The sequence below is a fragment of the Aplidium turbinatum genome, chromosome 16, assembly GCF_918807975.1.
Source record: "Aplidium turbinatum chromosome 16, kaAplTurb1.1, whole genome shotgun sequence".
NCBI lineage: Eukaryota > Metazoa > Chordata > Ascidiacea > Aplousobranchia > Polyclinidae > Aplidium > Aplidium turbinatum.
The window spans coordinates 22,080,846-22,108,752 of record NC_137487.1 but is presented as its reverse complement, the minus strand read 5'-3'; the positions used below and the strand labels follow the sequence as shown (position 1 = coordinate 22,108,752).

General features: G+C 39.3%; 3 protein-coding genes across 5 annotated transcripts in view; 2 read left to right on the top strand and 1 right to left on the bottom strand.

The window, feature by feature from the left end:
* LOC145785330 (protein aveugle-like) overlaps positions 1 to 1,012 on the top strand; it is a 30,813-nt gene extending 29,801 nt beyond the window's left edge. For 2 of the 3 annotated variants that reach the window (XM_082596991.1, XM_082596989.1), the window contains exon 5: positions 48 to 1,012. In XM_082596991.1, the coding sequence (XP_082453117.1) occupies positions 48 to 304 (257 nt within the window). In that variant the 3' untranslated portion in view covers positions 305 to 1,012. The remainder of the gene's footprint in view (positions 1 to 47) is intronic. The other variant, XM_082596990.1, reaches the window with a different exon arrangement.
* On the top strand, positions 378 to 3,159 carry LOC145785331 (YY1-associated factor 2-like). Its single transcript, XM_082596992.1, has 3 exons — positions 378 to 1,220; positions 2,205 to 2,410; positions 2,592 to 3,159. Exons 2-3 carry the CDS (start codon positions 2,211 to 2,213, stop codon positions 2,812 to 2,814), a joined length of 423 nt encoding a protein of 140 aa, XP_082453118.1. The 5' UTR covers positions 378 to 1,220; positions 2,205 to 2,210; the 3' UTR covers positions 2,815 to 3,159.
* On the bottom strand, positions 3,116 to 27,514 carry LOC145785329 (poly(A) RNA polymerase GLD2-like). The gene is made up of 12 exons (XM_082596988.1): positions 27,283 to 27,514; positions 22,020 to 22,287; positions 20,449 to 20,506; positions 19,803 to 19,894; positions 19,071 to 19,151; positions 18,075 to 18,215; positions 15,644 to 15,733; positions 15,428 to 15,546; positions 14,289 to 14,406; positions 8,520 to 8,735; positions 4,438 to 4,562; positions 3,116 to 3,307 (listed from the first exon to the last, which is right to left on the bottom strand). The coding sequence occupies exons 1-12, from the start codon at positions 27,411 to 27,413 to the stop codon at positions 3,250 to 3,252; spliced, it is 1,497 nt and encodes a 498-aa protein (XP_082453114.1). The 5' UTR covers positions 27,414 to 27,514; the 3' UTR covers positions 3,116 to 3,249.
* Positions 27,515 to 27,907: the final 393 nt, after the last annotated feature.

Sequence of the window (27,907 nt, the reverse complement as noted above, 5' to 3'; positions counted from 1 at the left end):
CGTTGTGCTCTGTGGCGCCTTCTCGAAGTTGTTATCTTGTCTTCCAGGTAAGAGTCTGATGATGTTGAACGACTCCAAGCTCCTCCGCATTGGGATCAGAGAAGGAGGACACAGGAAGAGCATCCTCAACGAGATCCTTAAGCTACGGATGAAGAATTACATGCAGTGCTTCAAAGGCCTTCAAACTTGTAATAGTTTTGCATTCCGTTGCATTTCCTTCCGTCGCTCGTGTTCTGACATCATAGTCCATCATTCTGACATGTTGATTGTTGCGATTCTATTTTCAAGCTTTTTTTATTCTTAAACAATTATAATTTATTTCATCAGATGGAATGTTCGACATTCAATGACTTGATGCATAAGAACAATGGTTCCAGCGACTGTGACATCATCGCTCTGCTTCATGGACGCTCTACGAAATCACTTATTAACTCGGTGCTGGAGTATTGCCCATATGACAGGAATCATCCGTGGATGTGCACTCCGCTGTAGATGTGTTCTCCCCTGTCGCTGTACTGTACACCCCCCTGTCTGTCGCACGAAGATATTTGCGAATAATAAACAAAACGATTTATTTTCTATGATCTTTCCAGATAAACTTGACAGGCAATGCATTGACGTACACACTTGGTTGAATAGAATTGCTTTATCATGGTTGCACTTTCATGGTTTGCTTGATGGGAATTTGTGAAGCGAGAAATGTGTTTTGTCGTTTTCAAAGTGCAATCCTTGAACTTCACAAGGGTTATTCTACTTAGTTGGAGGGTTCTGTGACCGCTTTACCCCCAAACTCGTTAGAGCAATTTTGTTATGAGTTGGACCTGTGTTGAGGGTAACCCCCTTGCAAGGCACTGCCGAAATATGACGTCACAATATGACTGGCAACTCAGTACTTACGTGTTTCCTTTTCAATTGTTGTGATTTTCTTTTCGATTGGAACATATGGCCAGTACGTTGTGGCTTCATGCGATCCACTTAACTGCTTTACGTCATCTCTAGTTGTTGTGTTTAGGTTGGTAGGCCTTGATGTGAAGGAGGTTTTCTAATCTCTGAAATCGCGTTGCTAAATGTTGTTGCTTTGTGACGTTATCAGCAAGTAGTGGAACGATCTTCCAGTGTCCATCGCATAACTTCAAGAATCTAACAAAATATAACGAAGAATATTCCCTGCAAAAGGCCTGGAGAGTTTGTGGCGCAGCAACCAAGCCTAAGGTCCCTTGGTAGGTCTGAGGTTACGCGATTGCAGTATGTTTGATGTTTTTGTATTATCCAGCTTCACATTATTATACTTTTATATGAGAATAAGACTCAAAGTCACGATTCACGCGCAAATTTTAAACAAAGCCTAAAACCCAGAAAAGTTTTCTAACTTAAGGCGAGTTCATGTCTAAAAAGTATTTGGAAATACGTAGCTACAATAACCAATAGGTTGGCCACTTAAACATGACAATTCCCTGTAAGACACCGCCAACCAATCAGAACATATGTTTAAGTGACTACTGTTTAATTGTGACCCCTCTAGCATTCAGCCAGAGAGTTGATCCTACTTTAAACTTTGTTTGGTAATTACAGAAGAAAAAAGAGTTGTGACATGGGTGGGAATCGAACCCACGTAGTGGAAATGTATTCTTTAACCTCAACCCACTAGATCACGCTGGCTGCGTTCACTGATTTTACATTCTGTCAGAAATGTTTGCGTTTTTATCTGTAACTTTCTGATTGGTTGAAACGATATTTCTACAACTTCTGATTAGTCCAATCATTTATTTGTCTTACCATTTTTTTATTTATGTAAGTGCCAACCAACCGATGGAGTAGCCACTTTAAAACATGTTATAATTCTGCCACAACCACTGAAACCTCAAACCATTCATAAGCTACGCTTTCCGTGACTTAAAAAAGCGTGAAAAGCAGATGATACAAAGCAAATAAAGTGGTGGTTTCGCCGTCAGCTGCTTGGCTTAGTGGTTAGGGCTAGGAAGTTGCCATTTCGATGACCTGGATTTGATTCCCCCAACTATCACTACCGTACTCTTCTTCTGCAATTACCAACTCTCTGGCTGAGTGCTAGATGGTCACAATCGGACGGTAGCCTCTTATAAAATGTTCTGATTGGAGGTGCTATTGGGGCCTGGCAGAATTTCTTCATGTTGAAGTGGCTACCAATCGAAAGCTTGTTTTTTTAAGCAACAAATATGTTTCAGGAAACAATGAACGACAGAAAATGCGGAACGCCATCAAGAAAGAGACTTTCAAAGGTAGTGGCGGATGAATACTGGGATTGCAGCGTATGCACTTTTACAAATTCGCCGGAAGCTTTCAAGTGTTCGATATGTGACGTAAGAAAAGGAACCTCCACTCGGAAGCCTCGGTTGAACCAACATATTGTGGCCCAGCAAGAAGCCACCAGGTAGGGGTGAAGGTTGTGAGATCGCCTGTCCTAGTTCTTGAGTCAATTGTTGCCCTTGATTTCAATCTAATTAAAGTCGTACTGCCACGGCGATGTCCATCGCTTTTCTAATTGGTTCGTCAGAGCTGAAACCAAAGTCATCGACTCGTTTGTTAGCATTGTCAAATTAATTGTTGTTTAGACTTGTTGCCCAAATGCCCCAATCCCCCATAGCCGCTCTGCAGAAGGAGGAAGGTCAGAAAGTGAGGCACGATGAAACCAAGCGACCCAAGTTGAAAGGCATCGATAGAAGCTCCCCCGTCACAATGGCAGTCACTGTTGATGACGTCACGATCATGTTCACGGAATTCAAACCGAAGAAGATGGAAACCGAGGAGAGATCGAGAAGCCGCGACAGGTCGTGAAGACATTCGTCTTCGAGGCGTCACTGAATACAACTGGCGCCATCACTCCGCGCCCCCGATCGATGGAGAAACTAAAGAGCGCTGATTCCTCAAGCGTCATCAACATTTTAGTATGACTTCAAAACGAAATTTATGACGTCATAGTCGTCCGCGGTGACGCAAGATACAACCCGATTCTGTCTCAACTACCGAGGCCAGCCTTCACCAATGAGCCCTGCTAGTTTTGTTCGATACCTGGAATGCGCCTCTGGTCGCCCTGGCAACTAACTCTTCCATGTATTTGTGATTGCACAAGTCCAAACATTGTTGCATCATTGATGGAAATACATAAATAACCGAAGTGACATTTTATAAAGAAATGTATAAAATAAAATGCGACATTTCATGCAGAAATATTTTGTTGCGTCGTTATCGATAAGAATTCCACTCGTGACTTCATAAAGCGATCAGTCGGTTCAGGTCGTTTCCAGTCTGCAGGATTTTAGCGGCGAGTCTGCAATAGAAGAGTCCAGGTACATAACGATCAAACTCCATTATTTGTGATTTTCAAATTTGACCATCTCCCGTTGTTATCATTGATCACATCATAAGTCTTACTGACAGGGTTTAAAATTTGACGTATAGGGTGTTTCATTGAGACGGATCGATAAAAACAGTAAATAAAACAAAGTTAATGGGTAAATTTTATTGATTTCTTTATGGAAATGGGCTTCATCACTAAAGATGATTTTTTGTGAAAAATCCTCATCGACTTGTCTTTGCTCGTGCGTCCAATCGGCGAACGTACGACGCTTCAAATGGTCAGCAGGCAATGGTGTTTGTTACTCTCGGTTCCCAGGTCGCATCATCTCTCGAAACAGCGTGCTCGTTTATGCTGTTCAGCTGAAAACATTGCTGCAGTGCGCAAGAATGTGGCCGAGAGTCCAGGCACCTCTATTCGCCATCGCGCGCAGAAATTGACCCTCTCCGCAACCACGTTGCATCGAATTTTGACGAAAGATTTATCTCTACACGCTTACAAAATTCAATTGACACAAGAACTCAAGCCTGCTGACCATTTGAAGCGTCCTACGTTCGCCGATTGGGCGCACGAGCAAAGACAAGTCGATGAGGATTTTTCACAAAAAATCATCTTTAGTGATGAAGCCCATTTCCATAAAGAAATCAATAAAATTTACCCATTAACTTTGTTTTATTTACTGTTTTTATCGATCCGTCTTAAAAGCGAATGTACCTGCATAGGCGGTACCAACTGTGAAGTTTGATATTTACTTTACTTGATAGTCTTGCTTCAAGATCATTGATCCAGGCTAGACTTTGGGAATTTTGTATTCATTCAAAATATGTTTGTAGTTTTATTAACTTTTTACTTTAAATTTCAAAACAAAATGCTCAACTGCCCAAAATTGTTGAAGCTACTGAAAAGTTTTTTTTTACCAGATCTGCAATATCAAAGCCGAGAACAGATCAAAGCCCACATCAGAATTCAAGCAGTGAAAAAATCCAACGTAAATGTGTCTTGACCGAGTAAGGTTCATTCAAACGCATACAAGACAATTCTTGGCGAAACTTCTCTCGAAATGATATTTCAGTTGGAAATTTACTGTTAAAATATATCCTCACCTGAACAGTCCCACAATTATATGCAAGTTATCGCTCCTGAAAGCTCTTGCCACGTTCGTTCTATCGAAGGGTTCCTCGATACGGACTTTCCTGTCTTGCCAAGAATCTGAGTCGCCGCTGAAACACTGAAACAAAACGTCGCGTTAAAGGTGCGTCTACACGACGACTGTTTTCTTGCTTAAGCTAGCCAAACTTCTTGTTTCTTTAAGTTAATCGCAGTTTGTGCCGCTTACTTTTAAGAAAACGGGCGAGTAAGCGAGCCGTCGAGAAAAAATACGCTCCAGAGCGAAAAACTGGGCGCTTAAGTGAGTTCTCTTGCTTAGAAATGTTTTTCCCGCCAAAATCTCAGGTCTCCTCTCAGCTCAGTATCCAGACAGGGCAGGGCGGTATCGTTAAAGGATTTCGTTAAGTTTTGATCCCAAGCCGTTCTTATTAATGTTGCGGGCTGAACTGGCGGTGACCGTACTCGAAATAGCGCATAGAAAGCACAATATTTTCCAATTTCAAATCCAAAACAGGATCTCAGCAGAAAACCATTGCCATTGTACACTGGGTAATAAAAATAGCGGAGGAATGATCTTGCTGGTTGTTACCAGTCACCCACACTGACACGAAATTCTGTTTCCAACATTTCAACCTCACTGAGGTGTCTGAATGCTTCAATAAGCAGTAATTGCGGGTTTGCATCCTTCGCTTTTTGCAGCATTTTTTACACAACTTCTAGGAAGCCATGACTGAAAGACTGCAACAACTTCAAATGGTTAAAGAACAGTCAGTTGCTTGGTCTACTCTGCTGCGCGAACTGCTATGCTTTGGCGCGAACTTTTTAAAACGTGACGTCATTGGAGGTTAGATACTCACGTGACCGCGATTCAAGCGAGCAAAATCTTCGTTGAGGTTGCCAGTGTAGACGAAACGAGCTTAATCACTAGCTTAAGCAAGAATTTCTAAGCAAGAACACTTTCTCGTGTAGACGCACCTTAACACTTCTGCAGTGACACGAAACAGAAAATCTGATTTCGGGAATTTGCATTTTCGGTAGCACAAACCTAAGTTGTTTCTGACAAAACGTAACTGCCGACTCGCCAAACATCGGAAGGTCCCACTCTCGCATACAAAAGAATTATAAACAGATATCACTTAGCAACAACATTACATTCAAATAATATGAGGCGTTCTATTGGTGCAAATTAAGCTAAACATCACAAGATGTATAAAGTGACAATCTGCTTTTATCCCGACGTTTCGTCAATCAGACACGACTGACTTCTTCAGAGGGCTATCTAGCATGGCGAAACACAGGACCATGTTGCTGAAATCAACTAAACATGCAACATGAAAATTCAACTTCTAGACAAAAAATTATCGCGTGCAGAGGTTGAAATAACTTAAAAGAAGGGGGTTTAAATCTTAACGATCAACAAGCAGATTGTCACTGTATACATCTTGTGATGTTTAGCTTAATTTGCACCAATAGAACGCCTCATATTATTTAATTAAATGCCTGGTGAACAGCCTCATTCAATTTTCAACATTGCATTTAGCCTAACATTATAAAAAACAATAAGCGAACGTTTTCGGCTAGGCACATAGCCCTTTTCAAGCCTGTAAAACAAATACAGGGTGTTTCAAAAAATTTGACATCAGTCATTGTAGGTCTACACCAGTGTTTCTCAAACTTTTTTAGTCCATCGCCCCCTTTTCGTTATTGAAATAAAATTTCGCCCCCCTAATTCTGTCAAGTAAAATAAGCATTGATAATAGAGTGATAGACAAATTTAGTTTTGGGAATTCAATCAATGAAATTGACAATAACATGATAATGTTCAATGGGATGGATGAGCTTGGCGACTTTTACAAAGTTTTGAAATGTTTGGCGACATCTTCGTAAGATAGAGTCGAAGATCACCCCGTTTATGAACTAGCAAGTGATTTTTTGCTTTGAAAGCATCAATGTCACAGCCGAAAACCCCCTTTCAACCATATATGAAGTAGGAAACGACAAAATCCACATTCCAGCTTTTTTCCAGAGAAGCTAATATTTGCCTGCAACCTGGCACCAAAACAAATCGTATCGATCATTTCTGAATTTCAATCTTGACTCATCATCAGTTTGCATATCAATGAACTGCTCTTGAAGTTCCACTTCTATGTCTGTGGGTTCGGTAAAAAATGGTTGTAGGCTACCACCCAGTTTGAAACATGGAGGTCCACGAGATCTGCAAAGCGAAGTTTCATGTCTTTATGAAGCATGTCTAAATGTGAGCAGTATTTTTGCCGTTGTTCTTCTGTAATAACATTCTCGCTCAAATTGGGAAACTGATTTAAGACATTTTGACCTAAACTTTGTTTAAATAAAGATGGCTTTGCAATAAATGAGGTAGGCCTAATCACGCTTTTGCACTTGAGAGTTATCAATGCTCCCTGAAGCCTTTTGTTTACTTCGTTTATGGCATTGAAAATATCCGCCAAACATGCGATGTCATTCTTTGAGGGTATCGTATCTTCAGCTAATGTCGCGTCAGTGCAGTGCAAGAATTTGTACAATGATCACTCCTGAAACGTATCATCCGCTTATTTCTCTACACAACGTTTTTTTTATGTTGCCCTGTGTTATTCCATTGTTAATGTATAATATTGTTAATTTTTACAAATTAAAGTGCTGGTATTGTGCTATATATTATATACCGTATGTGTTAATGTTCTTAATTTTGGGTCTTTTGTTTAAATGTTTGGGTGGCAGCTGACTTTGGTGACCTTTTGGTCTTTCGCTGCCATCCTTGTTGTGCGAATTATTTGTGTTTATTGTCTTTTTGCTTTTTGTGTCTTTTTTTTTCGCCAACAAAACAAAAAATAAACTGAACTGAACTGCTTGATAGGAATTTGATAACTGAAACAAAAAGGGCATAAAACGGTTCAAACAAGCATCTTTTGAAGCCATCTTACCGTGGTATGCAATAAAAGACATTCCAATTGTTCATCATTTTGGCAACAAAGTGAACGAAATAATCTGTCTTTGAGAGCATGCGCTTTTATCTTGCTGACGCATTTTATCACAATATTCAGTGATTCATGCAGTTGAGAACTGAGATTACGGGCAACCAAAATGCTGACGGTGAATTACACAATGTCAGGAATTTATCTTTTCATCAGTGCAATGAACCCTCGATGCTATCCAACCATTGCCGGAGCATCATCAGTTGTGCATGTAAAATATTCTTCAGTGGAATCCCCTTCTCTTCGTAGAAGTTTTTCACTGCATTAAAGATGCTTGATGCCCGAATATGTGTAGGAAGACTGAGAGCAAAAATCATTTCTTTTTGTTCTCATATTATGAACAAAACGCACATATCCAAGCAGCAGCAGCAACGATACATTGCTGTCGGTCAAGGTAGATTCATCTATTTGCAGTAAATGGTTTGCGCGTTGGACTGTTATTGGTGGTTTAATAAATTCGCCCCCTTTGAGTGTTTTCGCCCCCCGATCGCCCCTTTTGATTTTTTTGCCCCCCTGGCGCTCGAAATCGCCCCCAGGGGGGCGATTTCGCCCACTTTGAGAAACGCTGGTCTACACTGTACACTTTGTACAATGTACAGTATTATAACTTTGTCAATTATCGTTTATACGATCTCAAATTTTAACAGTATGCACATTGCACAGATACAACATAAAATTTTATCTTTTAATTTTAAGGCGTTTTTCTTTTCAGATGTAGAAATGCCATACAATAGCATAGAAAAAGCATTTTGTGTACTGGAGTATCCTAGAACACAGTCGAATAAGACTGTGCAGCGTGCATTTGCGCAATGTTTTGGTAGAAAAGGCCCAGATCCTTTTACTCTGCGCAAGCAACCTTCTTGTTCGAACTTTTTATGCCATGATCAAATCTGCTTTCCGTCTGGCCCTTTTGATTGATTCTTGCTTTGGACTTTGTTTGGCAAATAAAAAGGAATAATGGAAGCTGTGGGAATCGAACTCACGTCATCGAATCGAATGTACAAATCCATCGTGGAAGAATGTGTCGATCTGTGGTGTATCAACTAAACTTAGATAACCTGGGTGCACAGACATCACTAACCCACCTGACCTTGGCGCACGGACATCACAAGGTCGAAATCGAAATTGGAAAAGTAGCGAAAAAAACCAAGTAGAAGATCGGACAGGGATTGCTGGTTTGGGGATTGATGGATCGGAATCTCATTTGCTCTTTGCCGTACCATACAAATAGGGAGGGAAGGATAAAAGTGATGAGGATGCAAGACCTGAAGACTTGGGAGCACACTCGGGGAAACACCACACTGCAAAACAAAATGTATCACTGACAACCATGGTAACAATTGTGGGATCACTTGCGCCCATGGTAACAATTGTGGGATCACTTTTCATCATGGTAATAATTGTGAGATCACTTGCGCCCATGGTAACAATTGTAGGATCACTTACGATAATGGTAACAATTGTGAGATCACTTGCGATAATGGTAACAATTGTGGGATCCCTTCAGAGCAGAGGTGTACAGGAGCATGAGTCTCGGTTTTTTGCCGGAGCCAGAGTCAGAAATCCTTGGCAAAAACAGGAGCCGAAGTCTAATTTTTTACCTGTTAGCCCAGATACTTAATATACAAATGTTTATTGTTTACATCTTACTTGACGTAGTTGTTATGTTTGCGAAGGAAGGCTAATTTAGAAGTATTATTTTCATTTGAAAATATGATTTCCTTTCATGACAGGGGATATAGTCCAGTCGTTGAAGGGTTTTACCTTGACTTAATTGGTGTAAAGCTGAAATTTTGTACATTGGTTCTTTTCATTGTGTACAATGACCAAAAAAAAATCCCCGTGAAAATTTTTTGGTGAAAAAAAGTTATCCGCTTTTTTCGAAATTCCGCCATTTTTTTCAAAATGGCGGATGTCCAAATACTGAATTATTCAATTTTTGTGAAATTATTGTTAGTGTTGGTGCTCATTTAAAAGTAAATTTCATACTGCAAGTATTTCACATTTGCAAAGTTGTGGTCCGCCGTGATTGCCGGAGGAAGTTTACGGATACACGGAAAAAGAGTTCAGGGAAAATGCCTGCAAAGAAATTACGATCTGTGACAAGGAAATTCAAGCTTCTGAAGCCTCCAGTATACTGCGTCAAAAGGGTGCTGATGGGATTAATGCTGCCAATACTAATAGAAGGGACAACACTGTTGCGACAGCTGGTCGAAAAGTACACATAGACTGTCGTAAACGTTATAGGCCTACTAAGCCAATCGATGTACAGCTTAAGAAGAACAGATAGGAAAGTGGGTCCTGCGTCACGAGGAAACGAAGTGTTCGAATTCTTGATGGCAATTTCCACAGTAAGACTCATTGTTTGTTTTGTGGGACTCGAGTTCTCACGGATAGACCTGGCTTTAGTTTTGTTAAAACAGATGTTTTTGCAAGGACTATATTAGAGTGTTGTGAGAGACGTTCTGACGATTGGTCATGCGCCGTGAAAGGTCGTATTGAATACTACGGTAGCGATTTGCATGCTGCAGACTGTTTATACCATCATTTTTGTAGTGTTACTTTTATATACGGATTTAACGTACCCTTGCAATGCGGCGGAGTACCCGAGGCAAAACGTCGAAAATTTGGGCGACCGAAGGATGAGGAACAGGACCAGGCATCTCTAAAGATGTGTTCCCATGTTGAACCGAATGAAGAAGAACAGTTAACGATATCAGACCTCAGATCTAAAATGAAGGAGTTTTTAGCAAATGATGATTGCCTTCCTTATGGATCAAAATATCTGAAGACCCAATTATAGAAATAGTGCGGTGAATCTATTTATGTAAATGAAGGTCAGGGCCTTCATTGCATTGTCACTATGAGAGAGAAGACATCCGAAATCTTCCGATCTCATTTCCTAAAAACAAGGCATGAGGATGATGAAGAGTCACAAAGGAGGGAAATAATTAAAACTGCGGCAAAGCTCATCAAAAATGGTGTTCCATCTGTAAATGATCACTATCCAAGCACAGACGCACTCAATAATAATAATCGTGTTTTATTTGCCCCCATTGCGATACATAACATACAGTAACACTGCGATCACAGATGCGATAGCCTACAACAGACGACAGGAAGCAGCGAAGTGACATATAGGCCTAGTCTTCGAGTCAGCTGCTCCCCTTATTTTGGCTTGCCATTAGGCCTAAGTGTCTGTGCCGAGACACAGCCGCGTGCTCTAGAGCAGTGTCGAACCCACGTCCTTTCGAACGTCGCGCAGACGTTTTCACCACTCGGCTACGCAACCGACACTCAATCTCGGTCCTGCTCTAATGTAGCCCACTTGCCTGAAACTTTACAAACACTGTTGAGTTCCTTATTAGTAGGAAAAGACACAAAGCAAAATGTTGCAAGTAGGCCTATTGGTCAAGTTGTCAGACCACGAGCGGTGATTGCACCATTGCAAATTGGTCTTGCTGTTCAAGATATATCATTTGTATTAACATCATTTGTACAGGTCGAGATTTCTTGTTGATACTTTACAGTTTACACAGTATGGGATATTGTTCTTCTTACGCAGAAGTCTTGAGGTTTGAAAAGAATGCAGCTGATTGTGTAGCGTCAGAATCCATTGTTCTAGAGAACATAGACCTACTCGAAAGTACAATGTTATTTGCAGCTGATAATGTTGATCATAATATCACCCTGGATGGGAAGGGAACTTTCCACGGGATGGGAATGATTGCTGCCTTGACACTGGATCAGAAAGCAAACCGTGTGATTCCAAGGCACAACATATCACAACTCAACATCACAAAGAAGACTAGGATTGAAATCATGCAACTCCGCTTTGCCAATGAAGCGCAGAAGACATCACTGGCTGGTTATGTAGCCTACCTTTTTCTCAGGATCAAACCCTGAGCAATATTGTGAATGGTGTGGCCGAGGATGACTTTAATGTGCATGAACATAAACAAACGAAAAAATGATCGACTTGATCAGTAAAACATTTCGGGGTAGTCTAAAGGCTGCAAAGTGATCAATGCCCCAGGGGATGCTGATGTGCCGATTGTGAAGGCTACTGTTCTTAATGCAGTGTCACACTCGACAACGTTGATTGGAGAAGACACAGTTCTGTTGGTCCTGCTTCTTCATTATGCGCAACAAGCAAACAAAGATCTATATTTCCGTTTCGACAAGGAAAATGCTGACAAAGTGTATCAAAAATGGTGATGGGTGAAGAATTATGTTCCCAATTACTTTTTCTATATGCCTACACTGGATGTGACACAACATCAAGAATCTTTGGTGTGGGTAAGAAAATCTGTGTTTCACAAGCTGGTAAAGGGGGATGCTACTCTGAAAGACTGTGCCAATTACTTCCTTCTTCCAAAGCAGGCAGCAGCATCCATTGTGAACAAAGATTGTCAAGCGATGGCTGTGATTTTTGGGGGCACGCGGACGAATTCTCTCTCGTCAGCACTACAGAGTACTAAGAAAAAAAGTAGTCTCTTCCCAATCATTTGTGACACCAGAACGCCTACCACCTGCTGAGTCATCGACAAAATTTCACCGTCTAAGGGTTTACTACCAAATAATGGTCTGGCCAGGACAGAAGAGTGATATGGAAACTTACGGGTGGGGTTGGAAACTGAAAGGCAGTCAGTTTGTGACAACAGAGTCGGACATAAAGATTCCCTCTTATAGATTATCCACTGCAACTGCCTGTAGCACTGCCAGGTGTAGCTGTAGGCAGAATAATCTACCCTGTACCTCAGCATGTAGACAGTGCAACTTGATGCCTGTGACAATACGTACAATGAGTCATTACTGGATGAAGATGATGACCAGGACTTATTAAGCAACTGAATGTAAATAACTTAATAAGTGGTCTGCGATTCTTGTACTGCCAGTGTTTCACTATTGGTTTTGTTTCATATAAGTCTTTCCATTAAACTAATTAGTTAATTTCATTTTGAATTGTCTTATTGAATTCCTTATTGAATTGCCTTATTGAATTCCTTATTGAATTGCCTTATTGAATTGCCTTATTGAATTCCTTATTGAATTCTTATTGAATTGAATTCAAAATCTTAAATCTAGGGATAGACGCCAGAATTAGAGCTCTAGGATGAATATTAAGTGAATTATTGTCATTATACTGTTTTGGCGGCCATCTTGAAAATGACAACTTTCCGGTGCTCTGATGCTCCTAGATTTTTAATATATTATTCTTGATGAAATATACTAGAAAAAAACTTTGGAAAACCTTTTGTAGCAATTTTTTGGGGTCAAACTATATATTTACCTGACTGTAAGTGAACAAAATAATCGTTTTTGGAACAATTATACATTATCGTACCGGCAGGCTATTATATAATATTTTGTTAATGTCACTTCGTTTAAAGTCAAATATAAATGTTATTGAGTACCTACTTGCTTATTAATTGTGACAATGATAATATCATATTTTAAAGAAGCCATAGTATGACAATACTTCAAAAAAATATTCAAATTTTGTTTATCCGCCAATTTGAAAAAAAAAAATGGCGGATTTTCAAAAAAGGCGGATAACTTTTTTTCACCAAAAGATTTTCATGGGGATTTTTTTTTGGTCAATGTACATAATCAACAGAAACAATGTGCAAAGTTTCAGCTTTACACCAATTAAGTCAAGGTTCGGCCCTTTTTTTCGCTTCAACGACTGGACTAATAGGGAAGGTACTGTATAAGTGTTATTCAATATTTCCAAAATATTTGGAGCAGGAGTGGATTTGGAGTTACTGACGCCGAAGTGGAGCAGGAGTCCACAAAACCTGACTCCGTACATCTCTGCTGAGGAGATGTACAGGAACCGAAGTTTTAGAGTATACAGGAGACGGCGTCAAACCGGAAATTCTTGGCAAAAACAGCCGAGGTCTCATTTTTACGCCAGTTGGTACTTTTGGCGTACAAATATTTACGCTATAACCAGGGATATCTAGAGAAGGGGATATGAAGGCTCGAAGTGATTGCCTTATTCTCATGACACTACCAGGGCGGTAGTTTGTAGTGCTTTAAACATGTGTTTCTTTTTAAAATCATAGAAAGTTTTGTGGTGCAGCTGGTACAATGAGCTACATAAGACAGTTAGCAAATGTTACGTCGAGTAGTTAAAGAATACTTGTTTACAAAGACAGTTGAAAAGTTACCAGTAAGCTGTTTTTTAAACAAAGCCTGATGCGGTATGCTAGATGTAAAGCAAGTATATGGGTAGTTGAATTAACAAGTAACCATGAGCATGCTGTGATTATCCAGGCCTGATGCTAATAGCGCAATGCAAGTTGTCATAACAAGATTTATTAAACTACTATCGGTGCCAATTGTCATTTTGCGATAAACACAGATTATTTACGATAAACAAAAGCCCTTCTATTGTCAGACGCAAGAAAAGCCTTCGTATCCCCTTCTTTAGATATCCCTGGCTATAACTTACTTGGTTTAGTTGTTATTTTTGTGTACTAACTATAGTTTTATTTTTTAAACAGTAATTTTTTTTCATTTAAAAATTTGTTCTTTTCATGATAGATGATAGGCAAGGTAAAAGCTTTGGCATAAAATACCAGGTTTGCGTTTGGAGTCACAGACTTCGGTGTCAGAGTGGACCAGGAGTCCAGAAAACTTGACTCTGCACACCTCTAGATCACTTGCGACCATGGTAACAATTGTGGGATCACTTGCGATCCTGAGACATGCACATCCAGAATGTTAATTTCAAACAACGTCATAGCACAACATCTCAACACAGACTCTGGCAGCTGTCAAGCAAATATCGACGTTGCTTGTCGCACAGCCATGAGAACATGAAACACGGTGTTGAGTGGTCTCACCTGCAGATAATTGATAACCATCAACGACAGAGCGTAACTACTGAGGGTTCCTCTGCTTGCGTCATTTATATCGTTCTGATGGGCCCATTCTTTCACACACAGCACCAGAGGGCGTACCCTGAATAAACGTGAGACTTTTTCTTCAATTGTAGTTTTTAACTGACACTATCCACTCCAGCCAAGTAAGCCATGGAAAGCTAGAAAGCAATCTGAGACCACACGGTCACTAATACAGTGAAGCAATAAACCATCTTGTTTGTTGTTAATTTTACTTTCAATTTCATCAGATGAACGTAGCAACTAGTGCTAGAAACGATAATTGTCCTGATGAACACCCAAACTTTTCAGTATTCAATACCACAAACCGCTATGTAGTTGGGAACACAAATTTGATACTTGAATCCTGAGGAAAAAATATGAGGCTTTTCCTCAGTTTGCTGATGCGCAAAAAACTTCAGTCAACTAAGGGTTGCCAGACCAAAAAAAAAATGACAAAACTGTTAAAGTGATAACACAGTTCATGACAGAAATAACTTCAAGCTTTGGGTTCACTGATTATTCAAAATATGCAACACAGTTCAACTTACAGCTGGCGGTCAGTTGGAAAAGTTTCAAGAAATAATCCTAACAAACGATTTTCACAGTTTCAGTGAAAAGTTACACGGGAATTTTCGTCTCTTGAAAGTTGCAAGGTGTCTGCAGAGGTTCCTCTAAAATTTAGAGTCTAAATAGCCATTGTCAGGGTTGCCAGTTCCAATCATACTAGTTTTACAGTTTGGGGTATCGGTTTGCTATTATTTCGAACCGACTTCAATGGAAAAAATATTGGTTTTACTTCAAAACATCTTGCAACACTGACATTGGGTCTTTAGAGGTACCCTTTGCAAACGCATAGATTTTAAAAAAGGCACTAAACGTACTATAAACTTTACGAAGCGTTCACTCAGGGATACGATCTATTTAGCTCAGTAATTCAATGAATGACCTGAGGAAAAAGCATCAAAATTTCAGCAATGTACGAAATTTTAACAAGGCAATCAGAAGCTTGCTAAGATTTGCGGTGGATCAATTGTTTGAACGTAATCTGTGGCTACAAAACGGTTGATCTGGCAACACTTAAGCCGCACCATGGGTTGTACCTTGGGTCGAGTTGGGAATATGCAAACAACAGTTGCGTATTCCTCAGTCCCGTGATGTTGTTCACATTCAGGTCGACTTCCATTCCTGTGTTCTTGTCTTCAAATTTTAAGATTCGCACCTAAGAAAAGAAAGTCGGCCATCAACCGGGCGATGCGGTGCGGACAAAATTAATGATTAATGCTCAATTTAAGATTATAACCGTTCGAATGGCTCACCTTGGCTGGGATGAACTTTAATCTTCTAACAAAATGCGCGCGATGTAAAAGCTGTTTGACTTGATGCAAAATTCCGTTCACTCTGCTGTTCTGAAATGTTTGTTTGCGAATTACAAGCATTGACTGGATGAATGGACAACCTACTACTTAAGCTGAAAGCAAACGACACAAATAATCAAAATGATAAAGGTGCAAAGAGTTTCAATCTTGCTACGTCAATATAATTCATGGAAACGACGAACAAACAAAACAAAAAGTAGCACGAAAATAAAATTGAACTTTGTTTGATATTCAGCTGTTTATGATTGAACTGACTCGTGTGAAAATAAATTCGTTTGTATTGCAAGACATGTAACCGAGTCGTTCATATAAAGCAGGGATGGCGAACCTTTTTTAGTGCATGGGTCACAAAAGAGACCTTAATCCTTGAAAAAGCAAAAGTGGGTCATACATTTAATTACATGTTAATGCGAAACTTGCTGCTGCATCATCTCTGCAAGTCTTATTATCCTTGGTTAGTAATCCGTAGTTTTTAGCTTCACACATGCAGCACTCATATCTGAGCTGAGACGATTCCGTGTGCTTGATTGTATAAATTTCATGTGCGAAAATAAAAATTCACACGAATATGAAGAACCAAACAACGTTAACAAAGCTACCGCAAATCTTTTCATAGTTTCAAACGAATTTGGCAGGGAGTTCCACTCTGTAAGAATTATATTTTCAGCATGGTTTTCAACAGCAGGAAAGTCACAACCATCCATATCCGTTTTCATTTCAATTTTTTGTAGGAGATGATTTAAGTCTACAAATTTTGTTCTCCAAACTGCACTTTCTGAAAAGTCTATCATTTCCATTTCCAAGTTGTAAAGACGAAGCCATTTGAAGTTTGATAGTTCAAGATTTTCAAACTGAATTGCATGCGGGAAAAGAATGAACTGCAATGTAGTATCTAGCTTTCGAACTGGGTAAACCTTTCTGACATTACGTTTTTGGCCTCTTTCGTCAGTAAAACATACTTGTTGAGTGCAGTTTGCTTTTGTTCATAAGTTAAATTGGTGCTGGTAAAGTGCTTCAACAACTGAGGAAAATATTTCAGCTAACCTTGTTCAAGGTCTACAGAAAAAGTAGCAAGTTTCTTCTCAAATGCTTTAATGTGCCCAAACATGGATAATACAATATTTCCGCAGCCTTGCAATTTAGTATTAACTTATTGTAATGCATTGTGAAATCAGCGAAAAAATCTAAATCATTCAACCACGTACTTTCGCTTAACTCTGGATATTTTTGATTTTTTTCAGTTAAAAAAAGTTGTACTTCTTCCAACAATTCAACAAATCGCTGTAAAACATTACCACAAATTAAGTTGTGTCAGACTGCTATATAGCAATTCGGTACGGTACTAGATTAAAATATGGTGGGGCCTTATTACAAATATTTAGTGAAACATTCATTCTTTGTTGAAATATTTGTTTAAATTTCATTATTTTAAAAAAGACAAGTGGGTCACTGAAAATCTGTGATGGGTCACTTCGTGACCCGCGGGTCAGTGGTTCGCCATCCCTGATATAAAGCATTGTTGTGGGTTTGACACCTGTCAGAAGATATTTCATTTTCTTCAAGGCCTCTGGTATGATTTTTTTTAATATTTCCACCAAACAAATATGTGAAACCATCACGTCGCAACTCACAAACTTGGATGAAAACTTCAAAAAAATCACAAAATCAGGGCGAAAATTGAAATTATAATCAATCCTTCCCCCACTAAATGGGAGCGTCAATCCTTCCCCCACTAAATGGGAGCGTCAATGCTTCCCCCACTAAATGGGAGCGTCAATCCTTCCCCCACTAAATGGGAGCGTCAATCCTTTCCCCACTAAATGGGAGCAGCAATCCTTCCCCCACTAAATGGGAGCGTCAATCCTTCCCCCACTAAATGGGAGCGTCAATCCTTCCCCCACTAAATGGGAGCGTCAATCCTTCCCCCACTAAATGGGAGCGTCAATCCTTCCCCCACTAAATGGGAGCATCAATCCTTCCCCCACTAAATGGGAGCGTTAATCCTTCCCCCACTAAATGGGAGCGTTAATCCTTCCCCCACTAAATGGGAGCGTCAATCCTTCCCCCACTAAATGGGAGCGTTAATCCTTCCCCCACTAAATGGGAGCGTCAATCCTTCCCCCACTAAATGGGAGCATCAATCCTTCCCCACTAAATGGGAGCATCAATCCTTCCCCCACTAAATGGGAGCGTCAATCCTTCCCCCACTAAATGGGAGCGTCAAAACTTAAACCATATGACGCGCACCTGCAGTAAGAAAAACTATGTCGTGCACCTGAATAGTAAGATCGTGTGTGTGGCACGCACATTGATAGTAGGGTCGTTTATGTCAAATACTTTGACAGCAAGGCCATCTATCAGTGCCACATACCTTGATAGTTGTCGCATTTTCGTCCACAACAAGACACAAGTCGCAATCGCTTGTCTTCCTTCCAAATCCATTCACGGACGACCCGACGATGTGGACCTGGCAATCCCGAACCATTGAACGACTTAGAATATTTTCAAGTCCCTACAAACCCAAGTCAAGTGGTGAAATATTGGATCTTCCAACACATGCCTGATTGGCGTTTGCTGAGGTTAAACAAGTTGTTACGCTGTTGAAGCGTTGTCTGCAATTGAGCTTATGCACTAGACGCCCGTCAGAGCTGTCTAGGACTAGGGTCTAAGAGTTTAATGCTAACTCCACACCCTAAAAAGTTGAACCGTTGTTTTTATTGAGCTTTTATTGTCAAGTTCAGTATTGTTTGGTGGACGATTGTGGCCCAGAACTAACCTACATCGCATAAGCTTGAGGATGAATTATGAGGATGACCAATACAAATTTTGAGTAATGGCATCACTATCTAGAATTGGAGAGCTCACAACGACAAATCAACATAACAAGCGGTCGCTACCAGGGTAGTAGTGGGTAGCTGCCCGGGTACCCGGGTATTTTATATAAAAAACGACAGGCTTTTTAAAAAGGACGTGGTTAGATCTACAAACCTAGTGTTGCCAGAAGAAGAATTTTGCTCCAATTTAAGAAAACTTCAAAGCTGTTAAAGAAAAAAACTTATGGCTACTACACCTGTGACTGAAGAGAGCTATTTTTTCAAAACTTTCAAAAGTTATTATTTTAAACAACTAATCGAATAAATACTGCAAAATATGGGTGTTCAATGAGAATGTTAACTTAATTAGTTTTTTGTTGCAACCATTGCCAAAAAATAATTATTAAATGCGTGTTTTTTGGCTATTTTTACGAGATAAAACGTATTGTTGCGCATAAAACCCTTTTTTTACCAAAAATCCCGTTTTGCCCACAAACACGTGTGCGGGCTGGGTGAAAAACGTTTTTTACAACTCTGGTCGCTACTGAACCAACCTGAGCGAGCTCAATCTTCTTTTGGAGAAATGAACTGCGTTGTTCGTTCTCCACCAAAAACCTTCGTATTTGTTGTGAAAGCTGCGAAAACAAATCCATTCAGAAACAAATGTAGTTAGAGAGCAATGAGCATCGGTGGCTGGGCTTATTATGAAGCAAACGTTTCAAACACTGAACAATTCCATTATATACAGCATATGCCAGTTAATGACTCGGTTTTGTGAGATCAGCGGCAATTGAACTTATGACGTTCATAGCAGTGGACAGTCGTATCGCGGCAATTTCCTGCCCGCTGCCCACAATAGTATACGTCACATTGAACTGCAATGCAACTGCTATTTTTCAAACAAAAAACATTGCAGTTGGCCCAGGGGTTAGCCACCCAACATAATTATTAACTATAAGTTGTTTTCTTGGCAGTAATAACACGCTTCATAGTAGAAGAGGATAAAATTACTCCATAATACTAACAACCTTATCTACCTCAAACAAGGTTCATCAGGCCTCTGAGCTCCTGGCGGCCATGGTCGCCGAGAAGTCGTTAAATGGCCTCCGAAACTACAGCGTAGGTACTGGTAGGCCATGGGTTCCGAAACTAACGCGTAAGTGGGCCATGGGTTCCGAAACTACCGCGTAGGTGGGCCATGTTTGGTCACCGCTCACCGGCTTCAACAAGAGAACATGTTTCCACTTCACTTCATCCACCTCAAATATGGATCATGGAATCCTCACCTTATCTGCTTCAAACAAGGAACGAACTTCTGGTGTCGTCATTCTTCTGTGCCTAACAACACTGACATCGTTGCGTTGACGCTTTGTTGATCCTAAAACGTTTAAAGTGTTAACGACCTTGTCAGATGCACATCAACATCTATTATATTCATCCAACATCTATATATTCATCCAACATATATTATATTCATCCAACATCTATTATATTCATCCAACATCTATTATATTCATCCAACATCTATTATATTCATCCAACATCTATTATATTCATCCAACATCTATTATATTCATCCAACATCTATCATATTCATCCAACATCTATCATATCCATTATTCAATCATCCAACATCTATTATATTCATCCAACATCTATTATATTCATCCAACATCTATCATATTCATCCAACATCTATTATATTCATCCAACATCTATCATATTCATCCAACATCTATCATATTCATCCAACATCTATTATATTCATCCAACATCCATTATATTCATCCAACATCTATTATATTCATCCAACATCTATCATATTCATCCAACATCTATTATATTCATCCAGTGTACACAAAACAAATTGAATGTTTACAAAAAGGCAAATGAATAAAAAACCATAAGTTGGCAAGACTAGCTCCAACTCACCACCGACATCATCATGGCAAGTTTCATCTGGTGGCAAGTCGATCTTCCTCTTTAAAATCTGAAGATAAAAATAGTTCTGCAATTTCACATGGTGCTGCTATTTTGCATTCATCAAATGCTGGCATTTGCACAACAATCTAACCTCTTAGTGTAATTTATTAAGAATCGATTTCGCTACAGTAATAGCATCTTCAGCTAGCACATGATGATCAGGGTGGAGTGAAAAAAACTGTTTATAAAATTTTTATTAGCTTGGGGTTGGAAAACTTGCCAATTACTACTAAAACTAATTGTGCAAAATTAGAATGTAATCTGACGAGAGCTTGATCTGCCACCAGCCACTTGAAAATTTACCATTGGGCCAGTCCGTGTCAATTCACACAGTCAAGAAATTCAACCTCTTCAATTTTTCTTAAATTTTACACACCTTTTCACTATCTTATATGATGAACACCTGCAAAATTTGAGCGAAATTTATTGAGAAACACGAAAGTTATAAAGCATTTAGTTTGGGGGTCTGCAGAGGGGGCACAATTTTTTTATTTTTGGCCATGTTTGAGGTCCTATTACTGCTTAAGTAAATTAGGTAAGAACCTAATTTTTTTACAGATGATAGTACTTCTGCCAAATATTGAAAAAACAACATCGTTCATTTTGTCACTTTAAAAGGTCAAAGGTCATAGACATACAAATGTGGCCGTTTCCAGCTCTCGGTTAAAATTTTCCAAAATTTTAAAACCTTGCTAAGACCCTATTTGATTGGTTTTGGCTGAAATTTAGTAGAAATGTTGTTTACAGGATTCTCTATGAAATTTCAGTGAAAATTTTCACTGGGGTCATGAGTAACCGGGATATTAAAAGGACCTCTTTTTTGCTTTTCGTCATTTCGACCCATGTTTCACGTTAAATACCTCCCAACCCCTTTAATATTTTGTGCTGAAATTTTCTCAGTTCATAGAGAATCCTGTAAACAACATTTTTACTAAATGTCAGCCAAAACCAATCAAAAATAGGGTCTTAGCAAGGTTTTAAAATTTTGGAAAATTTTAACCGAGAGCTGGAAACGGCCACATTTGGATGTCTTTGACCTTTTAGAGTGACAATGTGAACGGTGTTGTGTTTTCAATACTTGTCAGCAGTACTATCACCTGTAAGAAAATTAGGTTCTTACCTAATTTACTTAAGCAGTAATAGGACTTCAAACATGGCCAAAAATAAAAAAATTGTGCCCCCTCTGCAGACCCCCAAACTAAATGCTTTATAAATCTCGTGTTTCTCAATAAATTTCACTCAAATTTTGCAGGTGTTCATCATATAAGATAGTGAAAAGGTGTGTAAAATTTAAGAAAAATTGAAGAGGTTGAATTTCTTGACTGTGTGAATTGACACGGACTGGCCCAATGGTAAATTTTCAAGTGTCTGGTGGCAGGTCAAGCTCTCGTCAGATTACATTCTAATTTTGCACAACTAGTTTTAGTAGTAATTGGCAAGTTTTCTAACCCCAAGCTAATAAAAATTTTATAAAAAGTTTTTTTGCACTCGTAATCACTCCACCCTAATAATGATGATACCTTTGTATTGCGCGGTTGTTTATGGGCACTGGGTGAGATTATTTGAGAGAAGGAATCATCTTCACTGCTTATCACAATTGTTGGGTCATCTTTTGAGGACAGAAAATGGTTAGTTGTTTTATCTTCGTCATCGCTGCTGACTGTGATAATATCAAGCGGCTTGATTTTCTTGGTCAATGGTTGATGGGAGGAAAGTTTATTCCATTTCAAAGCTGGATTGATATTTCTTGTCTGATGAGACCTTTTATTTAAGACGCATGGTCTTTCCCTGAGATAAGCAAATACATTAAATGGCTACTTTATAGCTTTAAAGAAAGAAATAAACATGATCAAAACTATAAAAAGAATACTCAGTGCCAAGAAAAAAGCCAAGCCGACTAAATTAAACAAACAGTTGCTACTCTCCTAAAAACCTTCAGCCTGTGTTACCCTTGCTGGAATGCTAAGGTTCTTATCCAAATAAAGTCTATTAAAAGTCTGTAGAGAAGGTCTTTTGTTCTTAGTAAGCAAACATGGCTAAGGCTACGTTTACATGAGAGGTGAAATGAAAATGACCGAAATGAAATCATAGGAGCCGACTCCGGGGGGGGGCGGTGCCCCCCGTGAATTTAGCTCGGGGTGGTTGCCCCCCCTCAAATTATTTAAAAAAAATCCTAAATCAAATGTTTCCAAGTTCAGATTTGCGTTAGTTTGACTTTCATTGCGGATCGATCTCAATTAAAAGATCTACTTGTTGCAACAAGAGCGCTGCTCCTAAGATAACAAAAGAAACAGAAGTACGGTAGCTGATACGCCAGCATGGTGCCGTTGAAGCGGGTCTGCTACTATTCGGCGAGTCCTATTCGGCGAGTCCAATTCGGCTAGTCTGATTCGGCAAGTGCCCTATTCGGCGAGAGCCCTTTTCGGCGAGTTTCCTATTCGGTGATTTTTTGAATTTTTTTTTATATTATCGGGTACCGTAGCCTAATTATCATTGCCGCTTTTACATCGTTTTAACGTCACTAAACGTTGAAATAAGACCCTAACCCCAACCCTAACCTCTAACCCTAACCCCTAACCTCTAACCCCAACTCCTAAAACGGCAATGATAATTAGGCTACGGTACCCAATATTTAAAAAAAAAATTCAAAAATCGCCGAATAGGAAACTCGCCGAAAAGGGCTCTGGCCGAATAGGGCACTCGCCGAATAGGGCAGTTGCCAAATCGGACTAGCCGAATTGAACTCGCCGAATCGGACTCGCCGAAACGAGCTATTCCGCGTTGAAGCATAGTAACAATGATTGAAAAACGTTTTTCTTGGGAGTGTCAATAACGAAGTGCTGTTTGCTCAGTTTAGTATCTACGCGTATTAAGAGCTAAAGTTCAAAGTGACCAGCATATAATTCGAAGTAGCCTACAGGCCTCGAAATTCGTTTTTGTTGACGGCGGACAAACTTGTCCAGTCTGAGCAGCTACCTCGGCGGACACACCAGTTTTAGCCGTCGATCGTCATGCTTAATCACTTTATCTTGATAATAATTCCTCGCACGGTTTTGGAAGGCTTTTTAAAAAATCAGTAAAGTCACTCTGAAAGGCTTTCATCAGACCAACGACTTGCGCTTGAAGAGTCAAAGCGCCGTGTGGCTGGTCAATACGTCACATATCTGATTAACTTCCACCGAACGAGGTCGTGTGGCTTATTACGTCACAGTGCTCTGGGCAGGAGTCGGAAAATTTCTACACCAACGCTACTATTTTCTGCTGTGCAAAGTTTCACAGGCTTTTTTCTTTAAGTTTATTTTTGCGTGTCATGTGAGCGAAAGTGAATTTTCCTTGGGTTTTTTCTTTCTTAACTGTAATACCAAACTTATCAAATTTTGTTGCATCTTGCTGTAATAGCCTACTCGTATAATCTAATCTTGTAACCAACCTTGCCGTATCATTATTACTCGGAGATCAAAGCCAGACATAGTGACGTAAAACTTGAACTAAATTGCGCGTGATTAGTGTAGAAGTACCTGTACTCCTATCGATTCTTAGCGAAGAATTCACCTTTGTTACGCTGATTCAATGTCATCAATCGTTGAAGCAAAAATCGAAAGTTTTCCTCCTTGAATGGCAGCTAAGGGATACACCGATACAGTATTCACATTTTCTAGATGCGTGCTAGAATGCGCTGGAAAATATATTATCGCAACAATTGTTCGTGCTATACCATGATGATTTGTATCGCTCATGGCGATCTGTATACACAGGCCTTGACAACGTACGAACTGGAGACCTGACTGAAGGCCGATGTATTTTCAATTTCGAAGTTTAAGCTAAATTCACTTTATATTCCTTTTAAATGATAATTTAAACAATTTAAATTGCAAAAGTGTGATCACTGAATCCCAAATCACTGCAAAACTCCTAAAATTATGTTGACTAAACGACAATATTTTCCGAAATACCGGTGTTGCCAGACGCTTTTTGGTTTTCCAGTACAAGTGCCAAAATCTATTCCGTTATTTGAATGGTAAAAACAGCATAAAAGTAACTCAAACTTTAACAAAATATACACAGACTCTATTTATCAACTAATACTCAAACTATCAACTTATACTCGCGATTTTGGCTACTAACAGATCGGCCTTCAGTCAAATTTTAAGCTGCACGTTGCCATGGCCTGTGTATAAAGGTCGCCAACTCGCCATGGTATCGCTAGTTCCTGTGTTATTTCTCGGCGGACAAATATGACTGATCTAGATGGTACTTCCCGCGGTCATCACATGCTGTGACGGCGGACATGTCCGCCGTGAATTTCTAGGCCTGAGCCTACATTATAAAGCTTGGCGATACCGACATACAATGGCAGATAGACGCAAACAAACATCAATGCTGACAAACAAACATCAGCATTTTGAATGTAAGCAATCGGTCGGCTAGAAAGTTTGCCCCCGGCAATTTTCAAAACCCGGCGCCTATGAATGAAATCTCAAAGCGGCGTGAAAAACTTTTTGTTCACATGGAATCTCGTTGCGACAGCTGTTGGTTTCGGGCGAAAGGAATTCTGTCTCTACGCATGAGTGATTTTCACGCCTGTTACTAGGTTACTGTAAGTCGAAAAAATATATATAGCCTACAGCCCAACAACACCCACTAACCTATTGTATACCTTCATTTCTCTCTGGTGTAGAGTGTTGCATGATAAATTAATTAATTGCACACACAAATGATGGTATTTAATTGAAAGTTAATAATCTCTTGAAATTGTATCTCTGGTAACACGGCACTGTAGTTTTTCACCCAAAAAACATAAATTCTACAATAAAACATGCAATTCCAAAGAGTACAGTAACCAGTACTGAAATAGCAGAAGTATTTTCAAAATTTTTTTGGGTCAATAGACTGACACCACAAGCTCAGAGCCAATTTACTTGTGTTCTTCAAGAATGGACTAGCATAATTTATTGACTAATTATTTGCTCTTTACTAGTGCACCAGTCCAATGCATGTCTCAAATGATTAGGCTACCGTACAGATGACATTGACAATTAGTCATTGTGCTCAGTCTAAAAAACAGCCAACATTCTAGACTAGTCCCAGTTGAAAATGTAAATCATCATGACTTAACAAATATAAAGCTATTGCACTAACGTAATGCTCATTGCTCAAGTTCTCCTTTCCTAATACACTTTGCAGCATATCTTCCAGAAATTGGGAGGATTGCAGATGGCTGGTTCATAATTGCTAATTACTGGCTAAAGCACATTCTAGACCAGTGGAAAAGTTCTATTATTATGACTTCAAAAACAAAACTATTTTATTTATGTTATGTTCAAGTTCTTTTTACGTGCTACACTACAAATACAGTAGGCTACCAGTAGCCTACTAGATAACTGACTATAATCAAACTACTAGGGCTAATCTCATTGCTAGGATTTCATTGCGGCGTGTTTACATAGCCGCAACAACTTGACATCGGTTTCATTTCTGTCAAAACTACCGATGTGAAATCCAGACCGCCATGAATCTCACTTCGGTCGCCGCGTGTAAACAGATTACGCGTCCCCCAAACGAACCGAAATAGAAATCTTTCATTTCGGGCACAATGAAACCTCATGTAAACGTAGCCTAAAACATATTAGAAAAGTGCAAGTATTTTTACTTCTATACAGAATGTACAGTACAGTGTACACTCATGCATTAATCTTGTCTAATTGCTTTCTTCTTTAGGTAAGTGAATTGCCGGTTGGCCGATAACGAATAAAAGCTGAGTTTACAGCATTGTAAATTACTTCATCCTTTTTTCAATAGAACAATGTGAAGTTTCATCATAGAACCTTGTAGCGTCCGCTACAAACCTCATTGCCCAAAAGTGTTTCTTGGCAAATCAGTTGATAATTCAAAATGGAAGCAGCTCTTAATGACTGTATTTTTTATTGCTGATAGCAGCATCACAGTTTTAATTGTACTGGTAATTTATGTTTGCATGATGGACATCAACTAAAATCACCAGTTTCAACAGAATGTTTCTGGATCAAGATTATTTTTCCTATGTTTTTTAAATAATGTGAGAATTTAAGTTCTTGAGGAAATGAATCAAATGCCACTTAGTCAAGGTTTTGTTTGGGGCATAAATTATGTCGATTACAACGTAAAATAATAGCTGTGCAGTGTTATTAGCCTTCCAAGCACTTTTCTGACGTCTCAATTTGATGGTGGTTAGTTCTGCAGTGGAAACTAATAATGTGGAGACTCACAGATTACAGTCGCTGTTCCAATACCCCTGCGATCAACGGCATGACATCCACTGACAATAGTTTATTGTCTTCCATTGATACAATACAGCAGGCCTCTAAGCTCCTTTATTTTTCCGGCGACCAAGCATGGCCTACCAGAGCTTCTTCCAGTAGGCCAAATTCTCGGCATATGTTGGCTAATATTACTTGTTTTACTTGCGATTCTCCTGAAAGTTCTGATTTACCATTTTTAGAAGCAAACCCAGTTTAAACCAACTAAAATTTAGTTCACCAACCAATATTTCCAACTAAAATTTTATAGTTTTCTGTAAAGTCAAACAGTTTAGCAATATCAATTTTCCTGAAGTTGCTGTAAAGTTGCAAACTGTAAAGAATCGGTAAAGTGGAAGGTGGCCTTAGCTCTGGAGGCTTTATATGATTAACGTACATGGCAACTACAACCTCTGGATAGAAATGTACAGTATTATTTTCTACAAAAATATCACTAAAATATTAGTCAGTTTCATTAATTTATTCGTGCAAATTATTTATCACCAACCTTTTTGCTTCTCCAGCAACTTTTGAACTGGCAGAAGGTGATGGGGTTACAGGAGAATCCAGTTTAAATCTACCTGCATGAATTTCTTTCAAATCAAAGTACCGATGTGATTGAGGGTTTTCTTCGTCCATTCCTGCTACACAGGCTAAGTTGCTATATAATATCTACATAATGAAAATGTATATACAAAAAATTATTTACGTTATGAGTGACCAAAACACTTTAGTGCTTCTGGGCAACCAATTGTAGCAACAATTAACAGTGATAAACACCAGGTTCATTGCTCAGCTTTGTGCTGATAGCCAGAAGAACGCTGCCTTTTTCACAAACCACTTTCGTATATATTAACTTTTTTGAAAAAAAACTCAAAAAGCAGGCTATTATATGGCAGTGGCTATTTGACCGGCTCCGGTCTTTGAATCTGAAACACTATTTGACCGGTCATGACGTCACTTCATAAGCACTTTTTTCTTTTTCTCTTTCAAAGCAAAAGACGATAAGCGCCTTAAGTTTTAAATTCAACACGTTTTTTTCAACTGAATCCGTGGCGCATACGTAACGTCTCGGGGTGCCATTCTAGAGGGAATGAGTTCGATTCTATTCGGAAGCGTTTTTTTTTTTAACT

What these genes read in the sequence shown, in the direction of transcription:
- LOC145785331 (XM_082596992.1), top strand. Translation starts at nt 2,211, where the DNA reads ATGAACGACAGAAAATGCGGAACGCCATCAAGAAAGAGACTTTCAAAG. An exon ending in GCCCAGCAAGAAGCCACCAG is followed by an intron (nt 2,411 to 2,591) that starts GTAGGGGTGAAG and finishes ATTGTTGTTTAG; the next exon opens with ACTTGTTGCCCAAATGCCCC.
- LOC145785329 (XM_082596988.1), bottom strand. Translation starts at nt 27,413, where the DNA reads ATGGACGAAGAAAACCCTCAATCACATCGGTACTTTGATTTGAAAGAA. An exon ending in GTTGCTGGAGAAGCAAAAAG is followed by an intron (nt 22,288 to 27,282) that starts GTTGGTGATAAA and finishes TGCTTATCTCAG; the next exon opens with GGAAAGACCATGCGTCTTAA. An exon ending in TATTCCCAACTCGACCCAAG is followed by an intron (nt 14,407 to 15,427) that starts GTACAACCCATG and finishes ACGTTTATTCAG; the next exon opens with GGTACGCCCTCTGGTGCTGT.